Source organism: Ceratosolen solmsi, unplaced genomic scaffold, assembly GCF_000503995.2.
Source record: "Ceratosolen solmsi marchali unplaced genomic scaffold, CerSol_1.0 scaffold29, whole genome shotgun sequence".
NCBI classification, from domain to species: Eukaryota; Metazoa; Arthropoda; class Insecta; order Hymenoptera; family Agaonidae; genus Ceratosolen; species Ceratosolen solmsi.
Window position 1 is genome coordinate 6,567,989 of NW_011948417.1, and position 23,832 is coordinate 6,591,820.

General features: G+C 23.5%; 2 protein-coding genes across 2 annotated transcripts; both read right to left on the reverse strand.

Annotated features, from left to right (window-relative positions):
- Positions 1 to 875: 875 nt before the first annotated feature.
- On the reverse strand, positions 876 to 3,269 carry MED27 (mediator complex subunit 27). Its single transcript, XM_011496434.1, has 4 exons — positions 3,021 to 3,269; positions 2,571 to 2,840; positions 2,132 to 2,432; positions 876 to 1,027 (listed from the first exon to the last, which is right to left on the reverse strand). Exons 1-4 carry the CDS (start codon positions 3,191 to 3,193, stop codon positions 893 to 895), a joined length of 879 nt encoding a protein of 292 aa, XP_011494736.1. The 5' UTR covers positions 3,194 to 3,269; the 3' UTR covers positions 876 to 892.
- Positions 3,270 to 6,003: 2,734 nt separating this feature from the next.
- Positions 6,004 to 15,072, reverse strand: Tudor-SN (staphylococcal nuclease domain-containing protein 1). The gene is made up of 9 exons (XM_011496435.1): positions 14,907 to 15,072; positions 14,131 to 14,252; positions 13,913 to 14,052; positions 12,774 to 13,256; positions 11,479 to 11,959; positions 9,943 to 10,573; positions 7,793 to 8,245; positions 7,018 to 7,224; positions 6,004 to 6,602 (listed from the first exon to the last, which is right to left on the reverse strand). Exons 1-9 carry the CDS (start codon positions 15,024 to 15,026, stop codon positions 6,492 to 6,494), a joined length of 2,748 nt encoding a protein of 915 aa, XP_011494737.1. The 5' UTR covers positions 15,027 to 15,072; the 3' UTR covers positions 6,004 to 6,491.
- Between the last annotated feature and the right edge of the window lie 8,760 nt (positions 15,073 to 23,832).

Sequence of the window (23,832 nt, forward strand, 5' to 3'; positions counted from 1 at the left end):
AAGAAATATATTTTTTGGAATATTATATTACAAAAATATTGCAATTTCCAATTTTAATTAGAACACTATAAATGTATGCAACTGAAAATTATTATTATTATTATTGCATTTCATAAAAAATTAACTTTTCTTTTAAATAATTTACATTTTTTAATATTAGTAATAAATTCTCTTACGAAATAATTATAAATCAATGTAGAAATACTTATGCGTAAATGTTGTTTTGTTACGATATATTAATTTCAAAAATAACATTGATGTCATTAAAACTGGGGATAAAAAATGAACTGTGTATATTACTAATATTACATAAATTCTATATTCATTTTGATATTAATTGTTTAATTTAATTTTTGTATACACAAAGATGAATGTTTAATATTTTTCAATAATAACTTTTTTATATATAAATCAAATCGATGTGCCTACAGCTTTTTGCAATACTTATTTATTCTGCATATAAATTTTGGATAAATTAAATAATTACACTATTATAAAAAAAAACGAAATATAATGAAAATGTTTGAAAATTAAATTTATCGTATTTAAAATGATTAAATTGAAAAATGAACACAGTAACATACATAAAATTGCAGGATTTATATTAAAACTAATTTTAAAATGTAATTGAATTATAATTTAGAAACATTATCTAATATACATTTATATTTAAACTTGATTTAACATTAATTTAATTTACATATATATAATTTAAAATAATTTTTTATAGTTAAAAATGAAAATTGTGGAACTTTGCTTTTTAATAAAGTATAGAAAGTTTGAAATAGACTTATCGTTATGAAATTACATAATTACATATTTATTTACAATAAATAATTTATTGTAAATAAATTTGATAATAATTAATATTAATAAGAAACTATTTCTTGTTTTATGGTTTGCATTCAAAATGATATGGATCTAGTGATTTTGGATCTCGCCATGTTGGGGGTAAGGCACTGTGTAAGTAAAGTCCACATCGTTTACAGGAATCACTAAACAAGCTGATGAAACTGTGGAACCAAGCCTGAAGAAATAAAATCAAATAATTATATATTATATTTGATAATGTTATTGTATTACGTAAAAATACATAAAAATAATATTATTGGTATCAAATTTCTTTACATAATTTTAATTTTGAAATATTACTTTAATGTAAATTAAAAAATAAAACAAATTTAGTTATTTGTCCGTTTCTGGCATTAATAACATTACTGAAAATAAATAAGTTATGGAACACTGAATTTAAACACTCTGAAAATGTTTAACAAATTAGAAAAAATTGTAAGAACGCATAATACAGAGTATATTTGACAAAGAATGTAATAGCGTAAAAGGATAATGGATATACACTGACTTAAATTTTTAAAAATAAAATTATAAACTGCACTTGATTTTGCTTCTAAGAAACATATATTCATATAAAATAGAAAAGGATTTGTAATTTGAATTTTATTCAATAAATATACTAAAAATATATATAATGTAAAACAACAACAAAATAATTATACCACAAATGTGCAGTAATCAGTAGTAAAAGAAAATAACCTACCTTTCAAAAATGAATATTACATAAATTAAAAAATTATTCTAACGAATTATGGTATAAATTATATATTGTTATGTATATTGTGCATAAAATTCTAGGAAATATTGGATTTTAATCGATATTTCGTCGTTCGTGTTCATATATACATTGAAAATTATTAGAAAATCATTGTATATTTATAAATTATTACATATTTTCAATTGTACACAAGCATTGAAAGACTGTATTTGAATAAAGTATAAATATAGACTAAACTCAATAATAATAATGTAACAATTGAAAACATGAATGTAATGATGAATTGAAAACAAGAATGTAACAACTGAAAAACTAGAATAACATTTCCATTGCAATCAACTCTATATATATCTCTCTTTATTGTTCAAAGCAAATTCAAAATATTATGGTATCATAAAATTTCCAAACCTTTCAATAAAATACATAATACATGTATTTAACATTTTTAACGTTATAATACAATTATATATAATATTGTATTTCTTATACAATATTACAAATCAATGATAGAATGTTTATAAAATGATTATATAAATGTAAAAGAATTATAATACAACTTACAAAAAAAGATTTCAGTGTCAATTCTGGAAAATTAGGATTATAAAAATGTAACATAGTAGCATGAGCGTGATCGGTTACTCTTTGAAAAACTTTGTATCGTGATTCTGACCACAGATCAAGCTGTTCGTTATAGCTCTTAACAACAACTCTTTCCATCATAAGGCCTTTAAAAGCTATTATTGCCTTTAAAACGTGTCCTAATGTTACATGTATGACTGCATTTGATGTAAATGGTCTTGTAATTGAAATAGACATATCACTATACAATCGATCGAAAGATGCCATTACTTGATCAACTTGTCTATAAAAATATTTATTAATTATGTAGAAATTTATAGAATATACACACATATATGCATACACATACACACACGCGCGCGCGCGCACACACACACACACATACAAAAACACATTTAATATATTCAAGTAAATAACTTACGGTGGAGAAAAATTATGTGCTCCTGTTTGTATTCTATTTCTTTTAGCACGATTTGAGTTCATAGACGAACGTTTTAATGAATTTTGGCTTAAAATTTGATGTGCTGCATTACTATATTCATGTGCTTTATCCGTCCATTTATAAACATTTACCAATGTACCATATAATGCTTGACGATCTTGGGTAGTTTCTTGACCAAGATAAGCCGTATTTCCTAAATTAAATGGACCAGGTGGTGGATTTAATGAGTTTACAGCTTGTTCAACATCTCTATAGGATAAATTAAAAATATAGTAATGAAAACATCGATTAGCCAAGTTTGAATATTCAAAGTAAAGTATACTTTTATTTAATTCTTAGGTTATTTATTTAGAAAATATATTTTTATATTATTGTATAAGTATAATAAAAATTTTTATGTTCTTTTAATAAAATTTATGCTATAAATACCTTAAATTTGTGCCAACAGTAGTTAGAAGTTCTTGAAGTTCCAATAAATATTTATTTTCTTTATTGTCTTCTCCATGCTCTGCTCTTATACCATTTGCAAGAGAATAAAATACTTGACCTACACTTGATCGTAATACTTTAAGGGCTGATAAAGATATTTGTAGTTGTTCCATTTTGCAGAAATATATTTCAGAAATAAACTTGAATAGATAAATTAATTCATAACACAAATGATAAACAATTACTTTATAGAGTACTGCTAGAAACTTTTCCAATAAGCGAATTTTAAGTTCCTCCAGATATCACTAGAAGCGTTGAATTCAAATTTCAGCTCAATGAAGATAGTATGTGTAAGCATAATTGAATTAAGTTAAACCTTGTAATATTTTTAAAAAACTTGACAAAAATGGATATAAATATTAGTTGAAAGAATCATAAAATCAAGCATACTAAAAATTTAAACTTGAATATATTTATATAGATTGATATGCTTCAATTCGTTTTGAAATACACAGAATTTAAGCATAAAATTGATTATAATTCGAGATAAAATCTGTTTGAATTTTTGATAATAATAATTAATATAATTTATAATGATTAATATATTTATATAAATGTATTGTATTATTTACAAAAGATTCTATTTGAAATATAAATTTTTCTTCTAATTATATATGTATTATCTCTTTTGAAATATAAGCTCTACTTTTTATTACTTTGTATATTATTGTATATAAATGTGCACCATAATAATTTGGACATTCATGATGAGTAATGGATTTTTTTAAAAAAAGTAAAATCATATATTCGTATATATTCATACGAGTTCACTGGCTGATCCGCTCGTTTGGCCAATTATCTCTCGAATTACTGCATTATCATTACTTGACACTTCAAAATCATAAAATTTTTGAAATTTGATAAAATATATAAATTAGAAGATAGTAAGGGTTTTCTTTAATAAATTTGAAAATCTAGTTGGCTATTTGGACTGCAAAATGTTTATTTAACAATTTTCTTATATTTTATCGATTATTACGTAACACCCATATACTAATGGTGGACCTCTACAACCCAGGTTTATTTTTAGTGTATCAGTGTTTTATTTAAACTTGACACAATTAAATTTTACAAATAAAATATATCTATGCTTTGCATATAAGTGCAAAAAAGTATTTCACTTAATGTAGAAGATTAACGAGAATCACTAATGATTAATTTTTAAATGTTTCGCGTGGAGAAATAAATTTTTATAATTTATTTTCATATTAATATTTTTAATTATTGACAATATTATTTAATATATATCCTTAATTTATAATAACATTTATAGCATTATTTAAAAATAATTTTAATATGTATTAATATTTTATAAATTTAAATAAGAGAAAAATTCAAAATAATAAAAAATCAATAGATTTTCATTGTTATTAAAAACACGATATAAAAAAAATTAAGCTCTCAAAAATATGTATCATGTCATAAGAAATTTGATAAAATTTTTTTACCAACATATTAAAGTATTTTATTTAATGAAATATATATAGAATATATATAAATCATATTGTTAAATTATATACTCTTATTCTATTATATAAAGTATTTAATAACAAGATAAATTGTTTATATATTCACGAATAAAACAATCCAAAGCATTTTCTATTTTAGAAATATGCTACAATAAATAGTAAATAATTTACGTTTAAATAAGGTGTTACATGGCTTTAAAAAGAAAAATGTATAAAAGAAATAACTATACTACTCTTCTAACTATAATATAGTTGATTACAATGATTTCAGAAAAGTGCAACGCAAAATGTGACAATAATTCGTAACAAATAATTTATATTTGGGTCCCTAGTAGATTAATTTCTAAATATGACAATTGTTCATAATATATAAATTTAATAGTGTGTTTTATTATTGCACACAAATTAACTTTATCTCTTTTATTTGAAAAAAATATGATTTTTTAAAATTATTTATCACTTTGCCACAAAGTATGTTTGTTATAAACGTGTAAAAACTGACATTTAAACTTGTGTATGTATTGGAAAATATTTTCAATAAATTTCACAAGTAATTAATATAAAAACTTGAAAAGGTTCGATTTAAGGCTCTGATTGTAAGTACTTTTAGAATGTTACACAAATCGACTCCTACAAATGTTCACTAATTACTATTGTAATTTTAATTTAACATTCAATGTAATATATTTATTTACTCATTTTTTTATGGTTGATTTATGTTTTTGTATTATGAAATTCAATGAATTTATCTAAAATATTTTTCAATAACTTTACTATTTCCTTCAATAATTGAAATTTTTGTTTTTTTTTCTATTACACTTATCTATATCATACCATTTTTACACAGAATATTAGTGAATTTACGATTACAAATAGCAACCATTATTAATTTAGCTAATTTATCATATAAAATTTCCACGATTTAAAAAAAATATTACAAAAAAATTCTTTTTTTTAATTGTAATTATACGCAAACATTATACTTATATTTAATAATAAATAATTACATTATATATTTTCAAATAATCAAAACTAAAATTATTGTGGTCTTCAAAAATTTATTCAATATTTGGTGTTGCATTATTGAAGATGATATTTAATATCAGGTTAAATTTCATTTCTCATTATTAAAATAAAATTTTAAATATTTAAAAAACATAATTATAATATAGAACTTTTTATTAATAAATTTTATGTTCATTATAAAAACGATTTTAAATTTAAATTTGTTTGTTATAAGAAAAATTAGTAGAAAGGTAATATTGTATTAAAAACATTTTAATTGTACAATTAAATTTTGTTTGTTCATTACCTTAATACAGTTGTTCCAGCTATATTATTACATCCTTACTTATTAAATGAAAATTGGAAAAATGTAAATATATATATTATTGAGTTCAATAAAATTTGGCGAAATATTCTCGCAGTGAAATATTAATTGAAGTTGCACATTATTCATTAAAAGTTTCAAAATATTATATTTCATATTATACAAATAAATGGTTTTCGTAATTTTCTACCTGTATGAAGTGTCCCTTTAATAAAGAATAAACGCAATAGTGCGTGTACAATAACAATGATTGATCGCATATACAGAAATACATTTTACAGTGAGACAGTCTCATGGGGGTAGGAAGGTACAAGAGCTTTGTAAAGGACAGATAGTAAAACCGCATGCTATCTTAACCCCTGTAACTATTAATTCATTCGGTTTTCTTAACTTCTTTCAATTATTATGTACAATTCATATTTCTTCACTGATCTATTCGCTTATATAAGTTCTCATCGCATTTGCATCCATAATTTCAAAAGGTCTGACATAATTCATCATTGAAATACGTATTTATTATGCTGCGTATATCATAGAATATCTTATTGTTTGCCCCACCATATCTACCATCTTTTTGCCCAAGTTTTGTTAGATTTTTTATTATTGAACAATTTAGCGACCAATACCAAATTCTTTAGCATCATCTTCAGTAATATCGCCATACTGCCAAATATTACGATGTTTATCTCTTGCTTCTTTTTCAGCTTTTCTGTATTCTTCACGCTAGAGCAAAAACATCAAATTATCATTGCATTAATTATAATTTATATTTTCAAATATTAATAATTATTGATAATCTTTACTTATAAAGTGATTATGCTTTAACAAAGTCTTTGATTATAAATGTATTAATATAAAAAAATAATTTATTCTAAATTAAAAAAGTGTACATAAAATATATTAATAATAGTAATACAATGAATTGTATAATAGATTTCTTTTGATAATATGTAAAATACTCGTAAATTCAATTTTTTTTTTAATTATTCAGACTTTAATATGCTATTTATTTATGAATGCTATAAAAATATGATTGGATATAAATATATAATTAATTAATGAAAATGTTATAAAAAATATAAGTAATAAAAAAATACATGTATATTACATGTACGAAATTTATAAAATAATTACATACCAAGTCTTTCAATTTTCTTTCTTTATAGCGAGTACAGATTAAGTATCCATCAGCGACAAGACCTTTTACAATATCTTCTTTACTAGTAGGATCGACTAATGTTATGACTGGAATTCCAGAAATTTTGTATTCAACATTTAATAGCAAAGGTTTTCCAGTTACAGTATCATCAATAAAAGCTTGAACAGCAGCTTGTTTATCATCTTCCTGATTAATATAAAACAATTATAATTTATTAATAATTTTAGCTTCGTTATTATTAAAAAAGATAAAATAGTTATTTAATCTATATTTTTAATTGAATTATAGTACAAAATTTAAGAAACATTAATTTAAAAATTAGTACATAAAACTTTTCGTTAAATTTCAACATTTTGTAAAATAATAAGTTTGAACAATGATTTTAATTTACTAATTAATTCAAAACATGAAAATCAATTTAATTTTACCTATACAAATAATATGTAAATAAATTTATTTAATGTATAGAAAATCATATAAAAATAATTTTTTCATTATATAAATCATATAAATTAATTTTTTTTTAAACTTCAATGAAAATTTAGTACCATTTTTTTTTACCTATCTTAAGTTTCTTTATTTTTAATATCAACCCGTTAAATAATATTTAAAAACATATATATAAAATAGTTATTTTCGTTATATATATTTTAGTACTATGGCTAATATGCATTTTTATAATTTTATAATTTTGTTTATGACAGAAATGTAAGCATTAGATACAAAAAAAAAAAAAAAAAACTGGAAGATTTACATCTTTAGGTACAGCAACAATTGCTAGCATATTCTCTGTTGCATAAGGTTTATCCGCAGCAAAACCAACTGGCATTGCTGCAAGCCTCGTCACATTAATAACTTCTCGATTTCCATAATCGATATAAAAGACTGAGATATTTGGTCCGGAGATTTTTTCGACCTTAACACGATACCATTCGTTATCTTCAGTGAATTTGCAAATGGCAAGGTCACCCCTTTTTGGGGTGTAAGCACCGGCCAATGGGGGATTGGCTGCGATTGCTTGACGCAAGCAAGATAATAGACCCTCAAGAGCTGTCTTTTGATCGACCCTCTGCGTGTAGACGTGCAAATCATCAGTTACTTCTGATACCACGACTTCTTGGTAGTCGATTTTCCGTTCAACAGGCGTGCGTTCCTCCTCCCGCTCTTTCTCTGGCTCAACTTCGATCTCAACACGATCTTTCCAGATCTGTAAAACAGATGCATACAATAAATCTGACTTAAGGAGTTCTGAGAAAAGGAGTTCGAATAAATTGAATAATTTCAAACTAAAGCATTTAATAGATAAAATAACAAATATATATTAAAAATAATTTATTCTTAAAAATAATAAGTCTTAAAGAGAGGGGGAATGAAATGCTATGAAATTTATATTGGAACATAAGGCTTTGTAAGAATGATAATTCATACAAAAATTAACACTAAGTTCAATTAAAACAAATTAATTATTGTTGTTTCAAAACATTGGAATCGAAGAATGATGAATTATATAGTAAATTCATAGATAACTAATGTAAACGCTTAAGAGAAACAATAATATATTCAAACATTGTTAATATGTTAATATAATTTCCATTTTAAGCTAAAAAATTTTGATAATATTTTATATAGATAGACAGATACAAACATTCATTTTTTGCAACTACATATATACGCATATATTGTGTTGTTTGAATGCAGCACCATTTAGATTTTTCATGACATTATTAAGAAAAATCACTCATCAAATTTTTATTTACCGATGTGCTTTTTAGTACAAAAATAAACAATTTCATAAAGCTCAAAAAGGGATTGGAAAGTCTGAAACTTGATTTTTATATAATCAAAAATAATATAAAATATTTAGATTTCTTTTGTTCGAAATTAATTTTTTAATATATAGTTTAATTAACATTTTTATCATGTAATATTTTACTTTCTTATTAATTGTTACGATATTTTTATGTTTTTAATGTTGATCCATAAAAATATATATTTTAATATATACTCTTGTACATAAAATTTTGGTATTGAAATTGAAACATATATTCAATATTTTTTAAAGTAATTATAAGATATTATGAAACAAATAGATTTCTAATATTTGAATTTTTATAACTAACATTATTATATAAATTTTTAAATTATATACCATCGCAATATCGAACCGAAAATATAAAAAGTTCAAAATTAATGTTAGGAGTTTATTATATTTATTGGGCGTCTAATTAAATTAATATAAACTTGTCTAGTTGAGTTGAATACTAGATATTATTTTTTATGTTTAATATTTTTTAATATTGAATTTACAAATGATTTGAATATTTTGTTAAAGTTGTTACTATTTATAGACAGTGAAAACAAAGTTTAAAAGAATAGTGCAAAATAATGATTTTTATGCTTATTTATGCTTTAATTATCTCGTCCATACATATACTTCAATATAAAATTATAAAATATATTTAATTAGTTAACTTTGCTAAGCATATAAAATTACTTCATCTGGTGTTATGAAATATAATTAAATAGTTGATTTTTTATGTAACAGTTATTTTTACTAGTTTAACCTTCTAAACACAGTATACAGATAAAATGTAATTATTGGAATAAAATTTAATGTTTGTGACATGTATAGTTAATTTAACAATTTAATAAATATTTAGAATTAAACAATAAACTAAAATTTAATTAAATACATTGAAAAGACAATTACAAATTTTTGCTTTTATATTCGATTTTATCTAATATAGACTTAAAAGCCAATCATATTTAAGGGCATCAAAGAAAAGAACCAGGATAGTCATTTTCAGTAGTTATTTAATTTTATGCATGAGCAACAAGTAAAATGAAACTAATTTAGAAATACAATACACGCATTATTTGAGTAAAGAAAAATTCTGGACTTACATTTAATTTCTTAGTCTTGGCTCGTTCTTCAGCAGCCTTGAGGGTCTTAAGATGTTCTCCTTGCTCAATAAAATTTGATACCTCGGCCAAGCCTTCCTCTACTAAAGCTACCGACAAATTTACTCCATCAATAAAAAGCCAACCTATAAAGCCACTGCCCTTCGATTCCATGTTTTCCACTTGTATATCAACATCCTTCTGGAAGCAAAATTTTCGCGTGAACATTAATGCTTCTTCGGCATATGGTTCGGCCTCCGTTATCCCGACACCAGGAGTCATTCGAGCAGTACGTGGGCATTTGACTCCAGCAAGTAAGAATGTGATTAGGCAATACTCTTTCGGGACGAAGAGCTTGAGACGCGATCCACTTGTAACAAACTCTACAACACCCTTAATTTCTCGAGCACGCTTCAAAGATTGTAGATGGGATTTAGCAGCGGCCGGATCCGTCGAAACATCGCGGATTCGTTGAAGAGGCACATCTTTCTTCGCATGTAGTCCATTCTGAGATTTTTCGGCCTTGCTTTCCGCGACGAGTAAGTCGTTGTAATAGGAGGAACGTTGGTCATCGTTTTGACGATAACGAACCACGGTAGCGAAGCCTTTTGAAACCATTGCTTCAGCGACGTTACTGAGAGATCAAGGAATTTTTAATCTAATCTTTAATTTTGTTTAATAAAAATAAAATAGAACAGCGGTCAATATTAAATTAATCAATTAATTACTAAGAGGATTCTTTAATTATAATAATGTAATATGAAAGCAGTGCCGAAAGAAAATACAAAAATTGGACATTACAATTTGTAAAAATGCTTTGTTATTTTCTACGTTTTTGCATTTCAATTATTTTTTAAATATAATTTCAGAAAGTGCACAATAAATTAAAAAAAAATTAATTAGTATTTATATAATCTTGAGTATGATCTATTATTAAATATATTTCAAAGTATAGAAAGTATCAGATAATAAAGCTTATATAAAATGTTTTGTTTTTTTTTTTTTTTTTTTTATTAAATACGAATAAATTAATCGCATAATAACTCAATTTCATCATTGAAAACGCAAATTATATATTCCGTCGCAGTTTCTTATTTATTAATTACAATAACCTATCTGAACACTGTTAACAACTTAAATTATTGATATAAGCTTTAATTTTATATTAATATAAAATTGATTTTTATCTTTAAATAATTTTAAATTAAAAATGTTGTATAGAATGAATATAGAAGTGTAATTAATATAAGAGTATTCCATTATTTTTAGCATTTTCTTTACTTAATAAAAAAGGCCAAATATCTTTGTTATTTTTCTTTATGTTGATTAACGAATCTAAAAAGTTATATGGTTCTTTTTGTATAGAATACTACTTATTATTGTAGAAATAATGTTAGTAGATCGAAATTGAATTAAAAGATAAAATGTTTATTCTGAATTAATAAGTAAGATAATAATTACAAGCTTGTCTATAGGAATTATTTATTTTTAAATAATCGCTATTATAAATAAAAATTTAATACTTATATAAATACTTACATTTTTCCAATACTCACAGTGCAGCAGGTTTTCTTAGAAAAATTGTCTCTTGCTGGTTGTACATAATCTACTACAACTTTTACCTGCTTACCAATGAGTTTCTTACGCAAAAACTCCCTTGCCTCAAACATCCAAGGTACGTCATAGAGTGGCCGAAAGTCCTTTGCCCTGGTAACTTTACCATCTTCATTAGGCGGTCGCTTCTCACGAGGTGGAGGTCGGATGCTGCTTAAAAAGACTTTCTTCGTTTCGCCATTGGCCATACGTACAATGATGGCATCGGCACTCACAATCTCATTGACGGTACCAGTAAATTCTTCGGACGGGCGCGCTGGCACATAATCTTTCCACAAATGTAATCGTTTATCCTTGGCTGCTTTTTCAGCGAGGTATAACTTGTGTTTATCAGTCTTTATATGATTCATAGACCAATCAATACATCGAGCAAATCCTTCAGCTAACAAAGCTTCTGCTATATTTCCTGAAAAAGCAAGCCATTATAATTAATTTTATTATTTATTGAATATTGATCAGTGGATATAAAATTTTCTTAATCTTAATTTTTTTAATCTTTCTACATGATCTACACCAGTAAATATTTTTATTAACATCAATATCATTTTAATTAATACTGTCTACATAATTGAATTAAAATATTGATATTTAATTTACAAAATAAATTAATTATATATTGATAGTATTACGTAATACACAATCAAGAAAATGTAAACTATGTATTTATTTATTGGACTTATATTGGCTAAATATTATAGTTGCTTGTATCATGAATGGGCATTATTGAATTTTTAACATGATGCGTCATATTTTAATTATACAAGTAAATTACTTATTCGTAAATATATTTTAATGCATGGCTTGTTACTTACCGTATAGAATATTGATAAATAAAATAAACAAAGATATTTGAATATGGCAATGGCGCACAGTTATCCGTATTTACTTCTACATTAAAAATTTTTTATTGTCGTTTTTTGTACAAAATAGTGTATAATTATTTATTTGTTTTAATGTATCATTAAAATTAATTAATGTATCATAATGTAATGTATCATAAAAAAATGATTTTAATGTATCATTTATAAATTAATATTCTAGAATTATTTTCTATTAAACTATTTTTAGATTAACAAAAATTGATATTTTGATTGCTTTTTTGCAAAATTAGAATTAGAAATTAAATTAAAACAGTGTATATTGTTCTTGATATAATTTTCTTAATAAAATTATGTAAAAATAAATTACTTATCAATGACAAACAAAATTATATTATTAACCTTTAGGATGAAGAATACTTCCAATAAACTGGGTGTTATTAGCAGATTCTAGAATGACCTCAATGTCTCTTTGTAGGAGACGTGATTCAACAAAGTATCTTGCCTGATCGGCAAAGGATTCTGGACCATCTTGTTTGAACCCTGGGCAACGAATACCGGAAATGGTCAAAGTAATATGATAGAAGTCTGCTAAAAGCAAGGCCTTAACTGTGGATCCATCCCTCACATGCTCGATTAGGGCTTTGATAGGTTTACCACCATATTTGTCAACAAGGCTCATTGGATTCTCCACAGTGTACTTAACATCGCGAATATGTTGAGATAACGGAGTAGCTTTAGACCACATTCCTTTGCCAGCAGCTTTTGTAGCTGCTTCTAATTCTTGTAATTTTGTAAGTTCTGGAGTAGGAACACGTGTATCACGTTTAACAGTTACAAGGCCTTCAGCAACTAAGAGTTCTGTTACACTTGGCCCTGTTTGATCTAAAAAAATTATTTTAACAGAAATTAAATGATTAGTAAGATTATAAATCATGGATAAAAATGCATTCAAATAACTTATAATACTGATTTTTAATATTCAGTATTTGATTTTAAATTTTAGAGACAAGCGAATTTAATATTATATTAACACTAAATAAAATAAATTAATACGTAATATTGGTGTAATAGATTATTAATTCTAAAATTTGATCAAATATTTTAATTTAATATTTACGTAGAATACTGTTTTTTTTTTAAGGACTAAATTCATAAATTTATTACTCATAGTAAATTGCTTTAATAGATTAAAGATTACAAAGTTAGTAATTAAAAATCTAATGATTGTTTTAGATAAAGAGTTAGTATGTTTCAGTTACGAATGTCATATTGAATGCAGATAACACAAAGATTGAATTTATATGTTTTTTCACATTTGCCATTTTAATTTAAATTGAAACAGAATAATAATCTAGATATAAAATTTATATTTTGTATATTAATAAGTAGTTCATATATATATAAAATACTGTTCATAAATTATTATATATATTATAATACTTAAATGATGATGTAGATAAAATATTATATCTATATTTTGTTTATTAACAATGGCTATATCGTTAAGTAAAATTTCAATATTAAAATCCAATGATTACCTTTTCCAAGCCATACGCGTCCATATGTTCTATTATTATTTGGGGATTTTTCTTCGATAAAAGAAATTTCTTGTCCAATCAATTTTTTTCTTAAAAATTCTCTTGCTTCCCATGCATATGGCTCATCCTTAGTTTCAACACTATGTAAGTACAATAAAATAATTTTTTAGTTATAGATATGTTAATTTAAAAAGTTAAATTACACTTGGTATTATTACTTTGTATTAACTGTACGACGACCCAATTTTGGAGCCATGACATTGGATAAAATTAAGGTTTTTTCTGGTGGAGGACCTCCCTTTGGCTGCCCTCTAATTGTTATAGAATCACCCGAATTTATCTATAGTAAATGAAAAAGAAAGAAATGAAATTCAAATTTGATCAACTTTAACACAAAATAAATAAAATAGAATACTAATAATTGCATCATATACAAAAATCTAATAAAAAGCGTAGGAATGTAATTGTTTTAAAATATTAAAAGATAGAAAAAAAAATTTTTTTGTAAATAAAAATATATCGTAATATATATGTGTATACGAATCAAATAATCTTAATTAAATGATTTCAAAGAAATTAAGTCTAATATTATTACTTTATTACACAGCATATGTCCCTATCAAATTTCCTTCAAATCAAAACATTAGAGCATGGCTTAAAAAAAATTATTTATTACTTCTTCAAAAATTATTAGCTAATTTTATAGAATGCCTAATATAAGTTTAAAATATTTATAGTTAAATAAATAAAAATTTGTGAAATATATAAAACATGTAAAATCTCATTATATAGTCCATCGGAATAACAGAAAATACATTTTCATCCACTGAAAAGAATGTCTAAGCTTAAAAGTGCAGGATCCATATGTTTGCGATTGAAGCATAGTTCCAGCTGCTTCTCGAGTAGACTCGCTCCATTTTATCGTCATAGTAGATATCTATACGACATAAAATGAGGAAATATGTATCGCATCAAGAGCTAATCCTCGTTTTACCTGCTTGACAATGCCGTAGCATGGCTTCGCGGGTGGAGGTTGTGCAGCTTGCTGCAGCTGCTGTGGCTGCTGCTGCTGCTGCTGCTGCTGTTGCTGTTGCTCTTGCTTCGGCGTGCTCATGTTGCTGCTGCTGCGAACGTGGTCTTGCTACTTGCGTGAGGGGTGGGGTGGGGGGGGGCAACACGATGATGACTTCCTTCTGCGCGGTATCCGTTACCTACGTGTCTTTTTCCTTACCGGACGAGGCGAGCTACTAATCAAGAGCTTCGTTCTCGTCTACTTTCCTTATCACGTGCGAATATTTGTAGTCAAAGGGGTAGTAGAGGTTCCTTAAGAATCGCCAAGCATATTGAGAGAAATTGGTGCTTCTCACGGACGACAACAGCGAGAGACACAACGTACACAGGAGTACAAGACAAAACTCCGTCCTAAACGAGGCACGAAAAAGAGGAAGAGAAAGAGAACTAAACAGTATTCGAGTCAAGTGAGAGGGGTTCGCGGAGATCAAGCGAGAGGGTGGGAGAGAAGAAGAGAAGGAGAGAAGAAGTGAAATAGTGAAGGAGAGAAGGAAGAGAAGGAGAGAAAGAGAGAAAGAGAAACAGATAGACGGGGAGAGAGATAGAGACAGAGAGAGAGAGAGAGAGAGAGAGAGAGAGAATGAATGTGCACTTGACCAATCTTCGAAAAGAGAGACAAGAAGGAAGATAGAGAAACTACATGCGTGGACGAAATGTTATGTATGTGTTCGTGTGAGAAACAAGAAGATAATATTCATATGCAATAAAATGATAGACCATGTAACTACTGCTCTCTTAAGGGAGATAACTAAAACTAAACTGGCTGATATTAGAAGGTTACCAGCGCAATCTAGAGTGCAGTTTCGTATTAACAGTGCTTTACTTATTTTAATATAAAATTTGTATGCCCCTATTCTGTATGTCATAAATTTATATATATAAATTTGTGTATATAAACAGTTTAATCGAATGCAGCTGCCAATAGTACATTAAAGCTTAATATATTACGCTCCTGCCAGTAATGTATCAAGCATAGCTGATTTTTGAAAATTTAATTAAATTTATAAAATATGTCGCAATTATGATTCATTGTATTGAAAAGCAACGATTAATTATGCATATTTTGTATTAAATTTTTTTTTTTTAACAAACATTTCTGCATCTTGTACTTTGAATTTGTATCGAAAGCTTGAATATTTTAAATTCAAACTGAATATTTCTTAAAACTTAATGTTTTAATCATTCTATTGGCTATTAGATTTGCATAAATTTAAAACGTTTAAAAACCTTTTACATTACATTTAAATGTATATAAAATAATAACAGTCATTTTTAATAATAAACTAAAATATAATAAATCTGTATGTTATATAACATAATAATTAAATAAATGTGTTATCATTTAAAAGTAATATATCAAAATATGTTTTTAAAATTAACATTTATTCTTGTAAATTGTTCAAAAATACTTATATATATATTCTTTACCATATTTTTTAAAACTTAAAGATTTCTTTAAAAACTAATAATCCTTCTAAATATATTAAATTTTATGTTATTATTTAATCATTTATTTGCGAAATAACACTGTTTGAGAAAAGTAAAATCTTTTTATATTTTGTATTGAATAGGAAATAAATTTGAAGGAGCATCAAAACGCATGAATTAAACATCATCCATAGTAACAGATTTTATGCAAAATTCAATATCATAAATGTAAAATAATTAACATTAATTAAAAAAAAATTAATTTAAAAGAATAAAAAATAAATAAGAGAGAAAGGGAGAGAGAATGAAAAAAGAGTGAATATATAATTAGTTTCTCAAATCTTAAGGTATTTGCTTTTGAATATTTTGTTCAAATTATAAAATTAAATATTACGAAGCTTATAATTATGCATGTTTTTCATGATATATACATTTTTCTGTTTATATAAATTTACCTACATATATAATTATTTAATAATTATTTAATTTTATTTAAATATCTTTAATTAACTTCCTTTACAATTACTTTTCCGTTTATTTAGTTTAAAGTGAAAGATGTTACAATAAATTCTATATTTATATAACAATATAACTCTTTAAATGAATATATATTAAGTTTATAAGTAATATTGTAATATATATATATATATATATATATATATATATATAATTTTATTCAAATTTTATTTTTATACATTAAATACATATATTATTAATAAATATAAATATTAAAAAAGTTATTTTATCGAACTATTAGAAAATGTAAGATAAATTTATAAGGTAAATTCTAACTAAGAATTAAAAAATTGATAAGTGAAAATGTTATTATTTTATTCATGATGGAAACTGTCGATTGTATTTTACGTTCTTACACAACAAAAAATTCATTAATATTCTTACTATAAATCATGTCGACAAATGATGTTAACTGTACAGAACATAAAAATTTTCAGTTTTCTATTTTCTCATTGAAATAATATAAATCGTGTATTCTTTTAATAATTATGATGAACCTAATTTCTAACAAAATATATTAATTTTGTTGTCTTTGTTTCATAGTACTAATAAAAACATTATTTAAAAATTACATTCTCATAAATATTACCATGTTGCGAATCAAAGGAATGAATTAAAATTCTTAACTGAAATGCAATAAGAAATGATAAATTTTATGTTTTTTTAATGATCACATGGACATAAAACTTTAATATATATTTAGAAATAATATAAATTGCGTCTGTTCATCCTTATATATGCATGTATGAATATAACAAAATATTTCTTGAGAAACGAAATATTATTCATTATTGAGTGACATTAATCATCTTCTAAAAACATTTCTTCCGAATTTGTAAGTACAAGCGCTAGTATTGGAGACAAACTTTCTAAATACATTTATGAAATTTTTTATATATTTTACTGTCATTCATAATTATCAAATTTATATGTCGCAAATATGAATTTAAATATGATAATTCTAATATGGTCAGTAATTATTTTACTAACAGTTTAAAATAAGAAGGATTTCAGTTCAAAGGATACCCTCATCATCAAAACACTTATATATTAGTACTATTTATATGGATGAATATTAAATGATAAGAATTATGTTAATTATATAAACCATATATTGATTTTTTCGGAATAAACTATACTTAATGGACTTAATTTTATATATTGAGTAAAATATATAATAAATACTTATGTAAACTCAGATATAAATAAAATATTAATAAAATACTAATTTAAAAAAAATGAGCAGAAGCTATAAAGAAAGAAAATAAAATATTTATTGATTTAAATATATTTTGATCACAAAAAATTTAATCTGCAAAATATAATTATTTCGTATATATATATATATATATATATATATATATCCTTTAACGATTTAATTTTTTTAATGAATTGATATTAAAATGAAAGGAAGCATTAAATAAATTGGCTTATCGATTAATCTACTAAGAATGTTGAAAGTCTACAAAATATTGTATTTTATATTTTATTGATTAACAATATTTAATAAAATCGAGGAGATATAATAATGATTCATAATTTTGTACAAGTACAACACAAATGTAATTTTGTGTAATAAAAAATATGTTATCTCTCTCGTGATTTTATTGGATATAGCAACATTGGAAAATTATTGAAATATTGTAAGAAATATATTTATAAGGACTTAACTTTTTTTAAATAGAAATTGAAAAATTTATGTAACGAGTTAAACTTTATTAATATTTATTAATACTTTATTATGATATTAACTTATCAAACTTATAATTTCTATTTCTACTGCTTAATTGCCCCATACAAATGATTGTTCACCCAATTCATAGTATTGTATGCCATAAGATTGTTTATGCGAAAACATAGGCTATTGGTTAAGTTATAAACTTAATCGCTTATATATTCTTATGTAGAAGCGCCCATTGTGTTACAGAAGTTTTTTTAGATAATACTCATCAGAATTCTCAAAAAATCTTACATCAATTATACTATAATTTTATACGTACATTATTATGCAATTTTAATACAACTATTACATTAAAATTTATAGTAAATTGTCACTATCAAGTAAGTTCATCGACGTGTGTTATATTAGATATACGTGTTTTATATTAGAGTTACAGCCATAATTCTGATAATTAAAAACGTACCTTAGAATTATTATATAATTGAATACAAAGCACTCAATTTAAATAGAACATTTTTTTAAAATAAAACTAAATATACGTATTACAAGATTCATAGTAAATATTGCTTACTTTCATATTTTAATTGCCATGGTAATGCAATTATTCAAAATTATTAAAGTAAATTAATATGTTTTGATAAAACATAAACATTTTATTATATATATAATATTCCAAGTAACAATGAAAATTGAAATATAATTTCTCAATTTATAATTAATCTATCAGTACAACAAATTCAGTAAATTTATTCTTTCTATTCCAGTAAATATGAAATAATAAAGAAAATTTTGTTTCACTATGATTTTATTATTTACAACACGAAATGAGTTAATAAAGGATATATTTCATTCATAACTGTATAATGTAAATATAAATTAATGTTGTAATAATAAGTAATAATAATAATAATAACGGTAATAATAATAACAATAATGATAGCGCAATTTTCGAATATGTTACACTATGAAAATATTTATAATTTATGAATTTTCTTGTTTACGCGATAAAGTTTATTGAAATTATAATGAATTTATAGTGACGAAGATAAACAGTTACAGCATAAGGCGAGGCACGACTAGTTTAATCTTAGTTTCTTTTCGGGATGTGTTGTTCTAGTCAATCCTTCAGTACTACATTATTAAAATCTTTGTATACCAGCAATTTTCACTATCGCTGTTACGTGAGTCTTTCATTTGATTAATTGTACTTTGTTTCTATGTTTAATAAGAGAAATTTGAATCATTAATAAACATATATGAAATATTTATCAATCAACGTATATAAAAATAAATTACAGTTGTTGTATATTTGTTATATTTTATATATGTTTATATATTTTATACTTGTTATATATTTATATACTTAAACCGTTTCTATTTCTTAAAATAGTCAACAAAAAAGTACAATAAAAAATTTAAATAATGGAAAATATGAATTATTAAATTGAAAATAATAAAAATAAATATGTATATATACATTAAACGATTAAAATTAGTTCATTGTAATAAAAATCTGAAATTTATTAATAAGATTCTTAAAAAGATAATTACAAATTTACAATCATTGACAATGTAAAATATAAATACAAGTAAAAATTATTATAAAAAAATTCTCGGATGAATAAAACTCATTATTAAGAAAATTAATGGTTCATTGTTTTTGAAAATTTATTCAAACAGTTTAAATATAATTATTAAAAATATATATAATCTCTATTTTGATTAAGCTTATTTTCGAGTTAAAGATTTTACCATTGAGCAAGAATTATTATATGAAATATTTTAAATATTCCCTATCTGTGTACGCTTAATACTTCTCTTGGTAAATCTATAATATAGTTAATTCATTCATATGATAATGCTATATGCTAATTATTTTGTACAATTAACCATTATGCTGTGTTTATGTTAATAATTATTTTTATTAGTAATTAATATAGTGATAATTTATTCAATAATTATGAAAATTATAATATAAATGTATAATCAAGTGGTGCCACTATGTTTAGCTACGTTCCTGATGAGTATTTTCGGAAAGCTGTGCCTTCTGAAGATATAAATGCCTCTCTTCTGACCAGTATTTTCCTCTTATCCTCTAGGTTCTACTTCATAATTCATATGCGAGTAGCGCTTCTTTATGTTTTGCAGCGGTTTCGGTCTTTGATGATGTGGCAAAGTACGTATACGTATAATCGCATGTGACACGCGGCAACATCTTGCGGTATTTTATTTCACTTTACTATTGAAAGGAGTAGTTCATCGTCTATATATTTTTCATAATGCTTTTAAATAGTATGGATAAAAGAATTAATTATATAAATTAAACATTCGTAATTTTTCCAATTTCTTCCATGGGCAAAAATAATGCAATTATATAGTCAAATTCAGTAAAATAATATCAGTATCAAACCCATTTATCCTTCATTTATACACAGTGTTATTTGGAAATTTATTTATTGTAATTTTTCATTAAATTTTTTTACATGTTAATTTTAAAAAATTATCATTACGTAAAAAATAAAAAATTGTTTACACATCATATTTTATGATATTAAATCTGAATATTTGTCATTTATAAATAAATTCGTGGAAAAAAAGATAGATTTTTATTATTAAATCTACATTTTGTTTTATGAAAGATTCGTATTTTATACTATGTAATTATGTATGTTCTAAAATTACTTTTCTTTTTATATTATTTATATTATAAGAATATAAAAAATTATCATTTATGTCTAAAGTTATAATTATTATGTTTTCAGATTTAAATTATTTGGCGAACTCCATAATAAAATGATCGGTTAATGGTTCTCAATATTTACAGAAGGCGTATATCAAACGAATTGATTAGATAGAATATATGTTCATGCTGCTGATAATGCAGGCTAATTTCTTACTTATCGTATAACTAGTTACAAAAATATCATATTTTTAGTAAGTTAAGCTGAATAATATCATTCAGATCCAAAAATATTATTTAAAAAATTTTTGTATATAAATATATTTAATTTCTATACATATTCATTTAGGTACTACATTCCACAATGAAGTGATATTAAATTTAATATTCAATGAATTAAGCAAATCAATAAAAAGCCTTGGTTTTTATAAAAAAAATCCTTATATTAAGTACTGTTATAAGTCTATGATTTAAAAACATGTAATTCATAAAATACAAAAAAATATTTATAAAATTAGTGCCAACACTTTCCATTATATTGAATCTTTAACGACAATTATACAATTATTTCAATAATTAATAAATGAAGTTTAAATAAAGGAAATCATAACATAATAGTATTTTAAGTTGTATTTGATAATTGGATATAAATATCATAAAAAAAAATATTAGTTACTTTTTTTTTTCATGAAATATATCAACTTTCTAAGCATTTGCATCTTTTGAAAACAAGAATTTAAAAGTATTTTTAACAATTTCGTTACTTATATCATAAATTATTGAATTTAACAAATTATATTATTTTTTACTTAGAGAATTTTAATATTAATAATTTCATTAGATCATATTGATGATACGATTGTAGTAAAGTAGCGTTTTCTTAATAAGTTAGTAGATGTATGTTTTTATGAGCTAAAATAATTTTCTTTTATGAATTAAATTTTGAATTAAATTAAAACTTTAAGTTAAATAATAAAAAAACATAAATACTTTAAATTCATATTTGCATGAAAATAATTTGTTTACTTGATATAATCTCAATAAAATTTTAAACAAATCTTTATTGATTTTATTAATTGAATTAATTAATATTTAAACTTTACATAACAATTAAAATAATTTTAAAATCAATTATATCTTCCATATTGTATTACTTTTACTGAGGTTTGAACTTCTTCAAAATTAACTATAATATATTTTGAAGATTGAAGATGCAATTTTTTCAATAATAAATAAAGTAGTAAAGTTATTTTTTATAAATGCGTTTACGATATTGAACGATAATTCTATAACGTGGAATTAATTATATACAAATTATTAAATATCGTTTATAATTAAATTTAAGAATCTATTTAAGTCAAGAATTAGTAATTGAAATTGAATAAAAAATGGTAATTTAAGATGATTTAAAAATATAGAAATATTTATTACATCCTTATTTAAAAAAATTTAATTTTAACATATGCTTCTCTCAAAAATCAATAGTAAAAAATTATATTGAGAACATGAATATACAATATAGTCGGATGAATTATCGATTAAATGTAGAAATAAATTTTGTCTCTCACTTGTCGATTCAATAGATTGATCAATATATTAATATTGTTATAGGTCGGCTATCAAAGAAATACAAAACATTCAATTTATTATATTAATCACTACTTTTTCTTACCATTAATTGCAAACATCTATAACAGAATACGCAAATATTTAGATTTACAGTAATGTTTTTTGTATTACAATTTTGATGCATCTTAGGATATTATTTAATAAAATATTATATAAAACAATATATAAAATAATATATTATAAGTGGTATAATTTAGTTTTAAAGAATAAGTAAATGTGAAAATAAAAATGTATTAATTTTACTGCTTTAATTTAAGCAGTTAAATTTTAAAAGCCTAAAAATATTATACAATTTTTATTTATTTTAAAAATGACATAGTTATAGCACCTATTATTTACCAGAAATTCTCTATTATATTCTGTTAATGCATATATATATACATATAAATTTTTAAGAATTTTTCAAACAATAAATTAATTCATATTTGATTTCATTGTGGATTTATTACACATAGTAAAATAAAATATTAAAAAAAAATTAAGATAATTTATGAAGAAAACGCATATATATGATTACCGTATAATGATATTTATCCATTTGAGTATCTTCTATTTTTAAAATTCAAATTTTGTTTAAGACAAGGAAAAGCATAATTAATATTGATAATTACACTGTAAATTATAGTATGTTTAACAATTTGAAGTAAACAAAGTTGTAATAGTAGATCATCATTATATGAATCGATTATTATTACTAAAATAATAGTGTGTATGGATAAATATCAATAATAAATAGGCGGTGACAAGAAAACAATATTTTATTTAAACGTTTTATTATATATTGAATAAGAATATAAGGTTTACGATGAAATAATATAATTTATAGTTATTAAGTTATAAAAATATATATATATATTTAATCTTTAAATTTACTTAAAATTATTTTTGTGAATAATAACCATAATAAATTATCTT

Excerpts from the sequence above, each read along its gene's own strand:
- MED27 (XM_011496434.1), bottom strand. The coding sequence starts at position 3,193 with ATGGAACAACTACAAATATCTTTATCAGCCCTTAAAGTATTACGATCA. Across the intron at positions 2,841-3,020 it reads ACTGTTGGCACAAATTTAAG|AGATGTTGAACAAGCTGTAA; the intron begins GTATTTATAGCA and ends TTTATCCTATAG. Across the intron at positions 2,433-2,570 it reads GCACATAATTTTTCTCCACC|ACAAGTTGATCAAGTAATGG; the intron begins GTAAGTTATTTA and ends ATATTTTTATAG.
- Tudor-SN (XM_011496435.1), bottom strand. The coding sequence starts at position 15,026 with ATGAGCACGCCGAAGCAAGAGCAACAGCAACAGCAGCAGCAGCAGCAG. Across the intron at positions 14,053-14,130 it reads CGTCGTACAGTTAATACAAA|TGTTGAAACTAAGGATGAGC; the intron begins GTAATAATACCA and ends GTACTTACATAG. Across the intron at positions 7,225-7,792 it reads TTGTTGCTGTACCTAAAGAT|GAAGATGATAAACAAGCTGC; the intron begins GTAAATCTTCCA and ends TATATTAATCAG.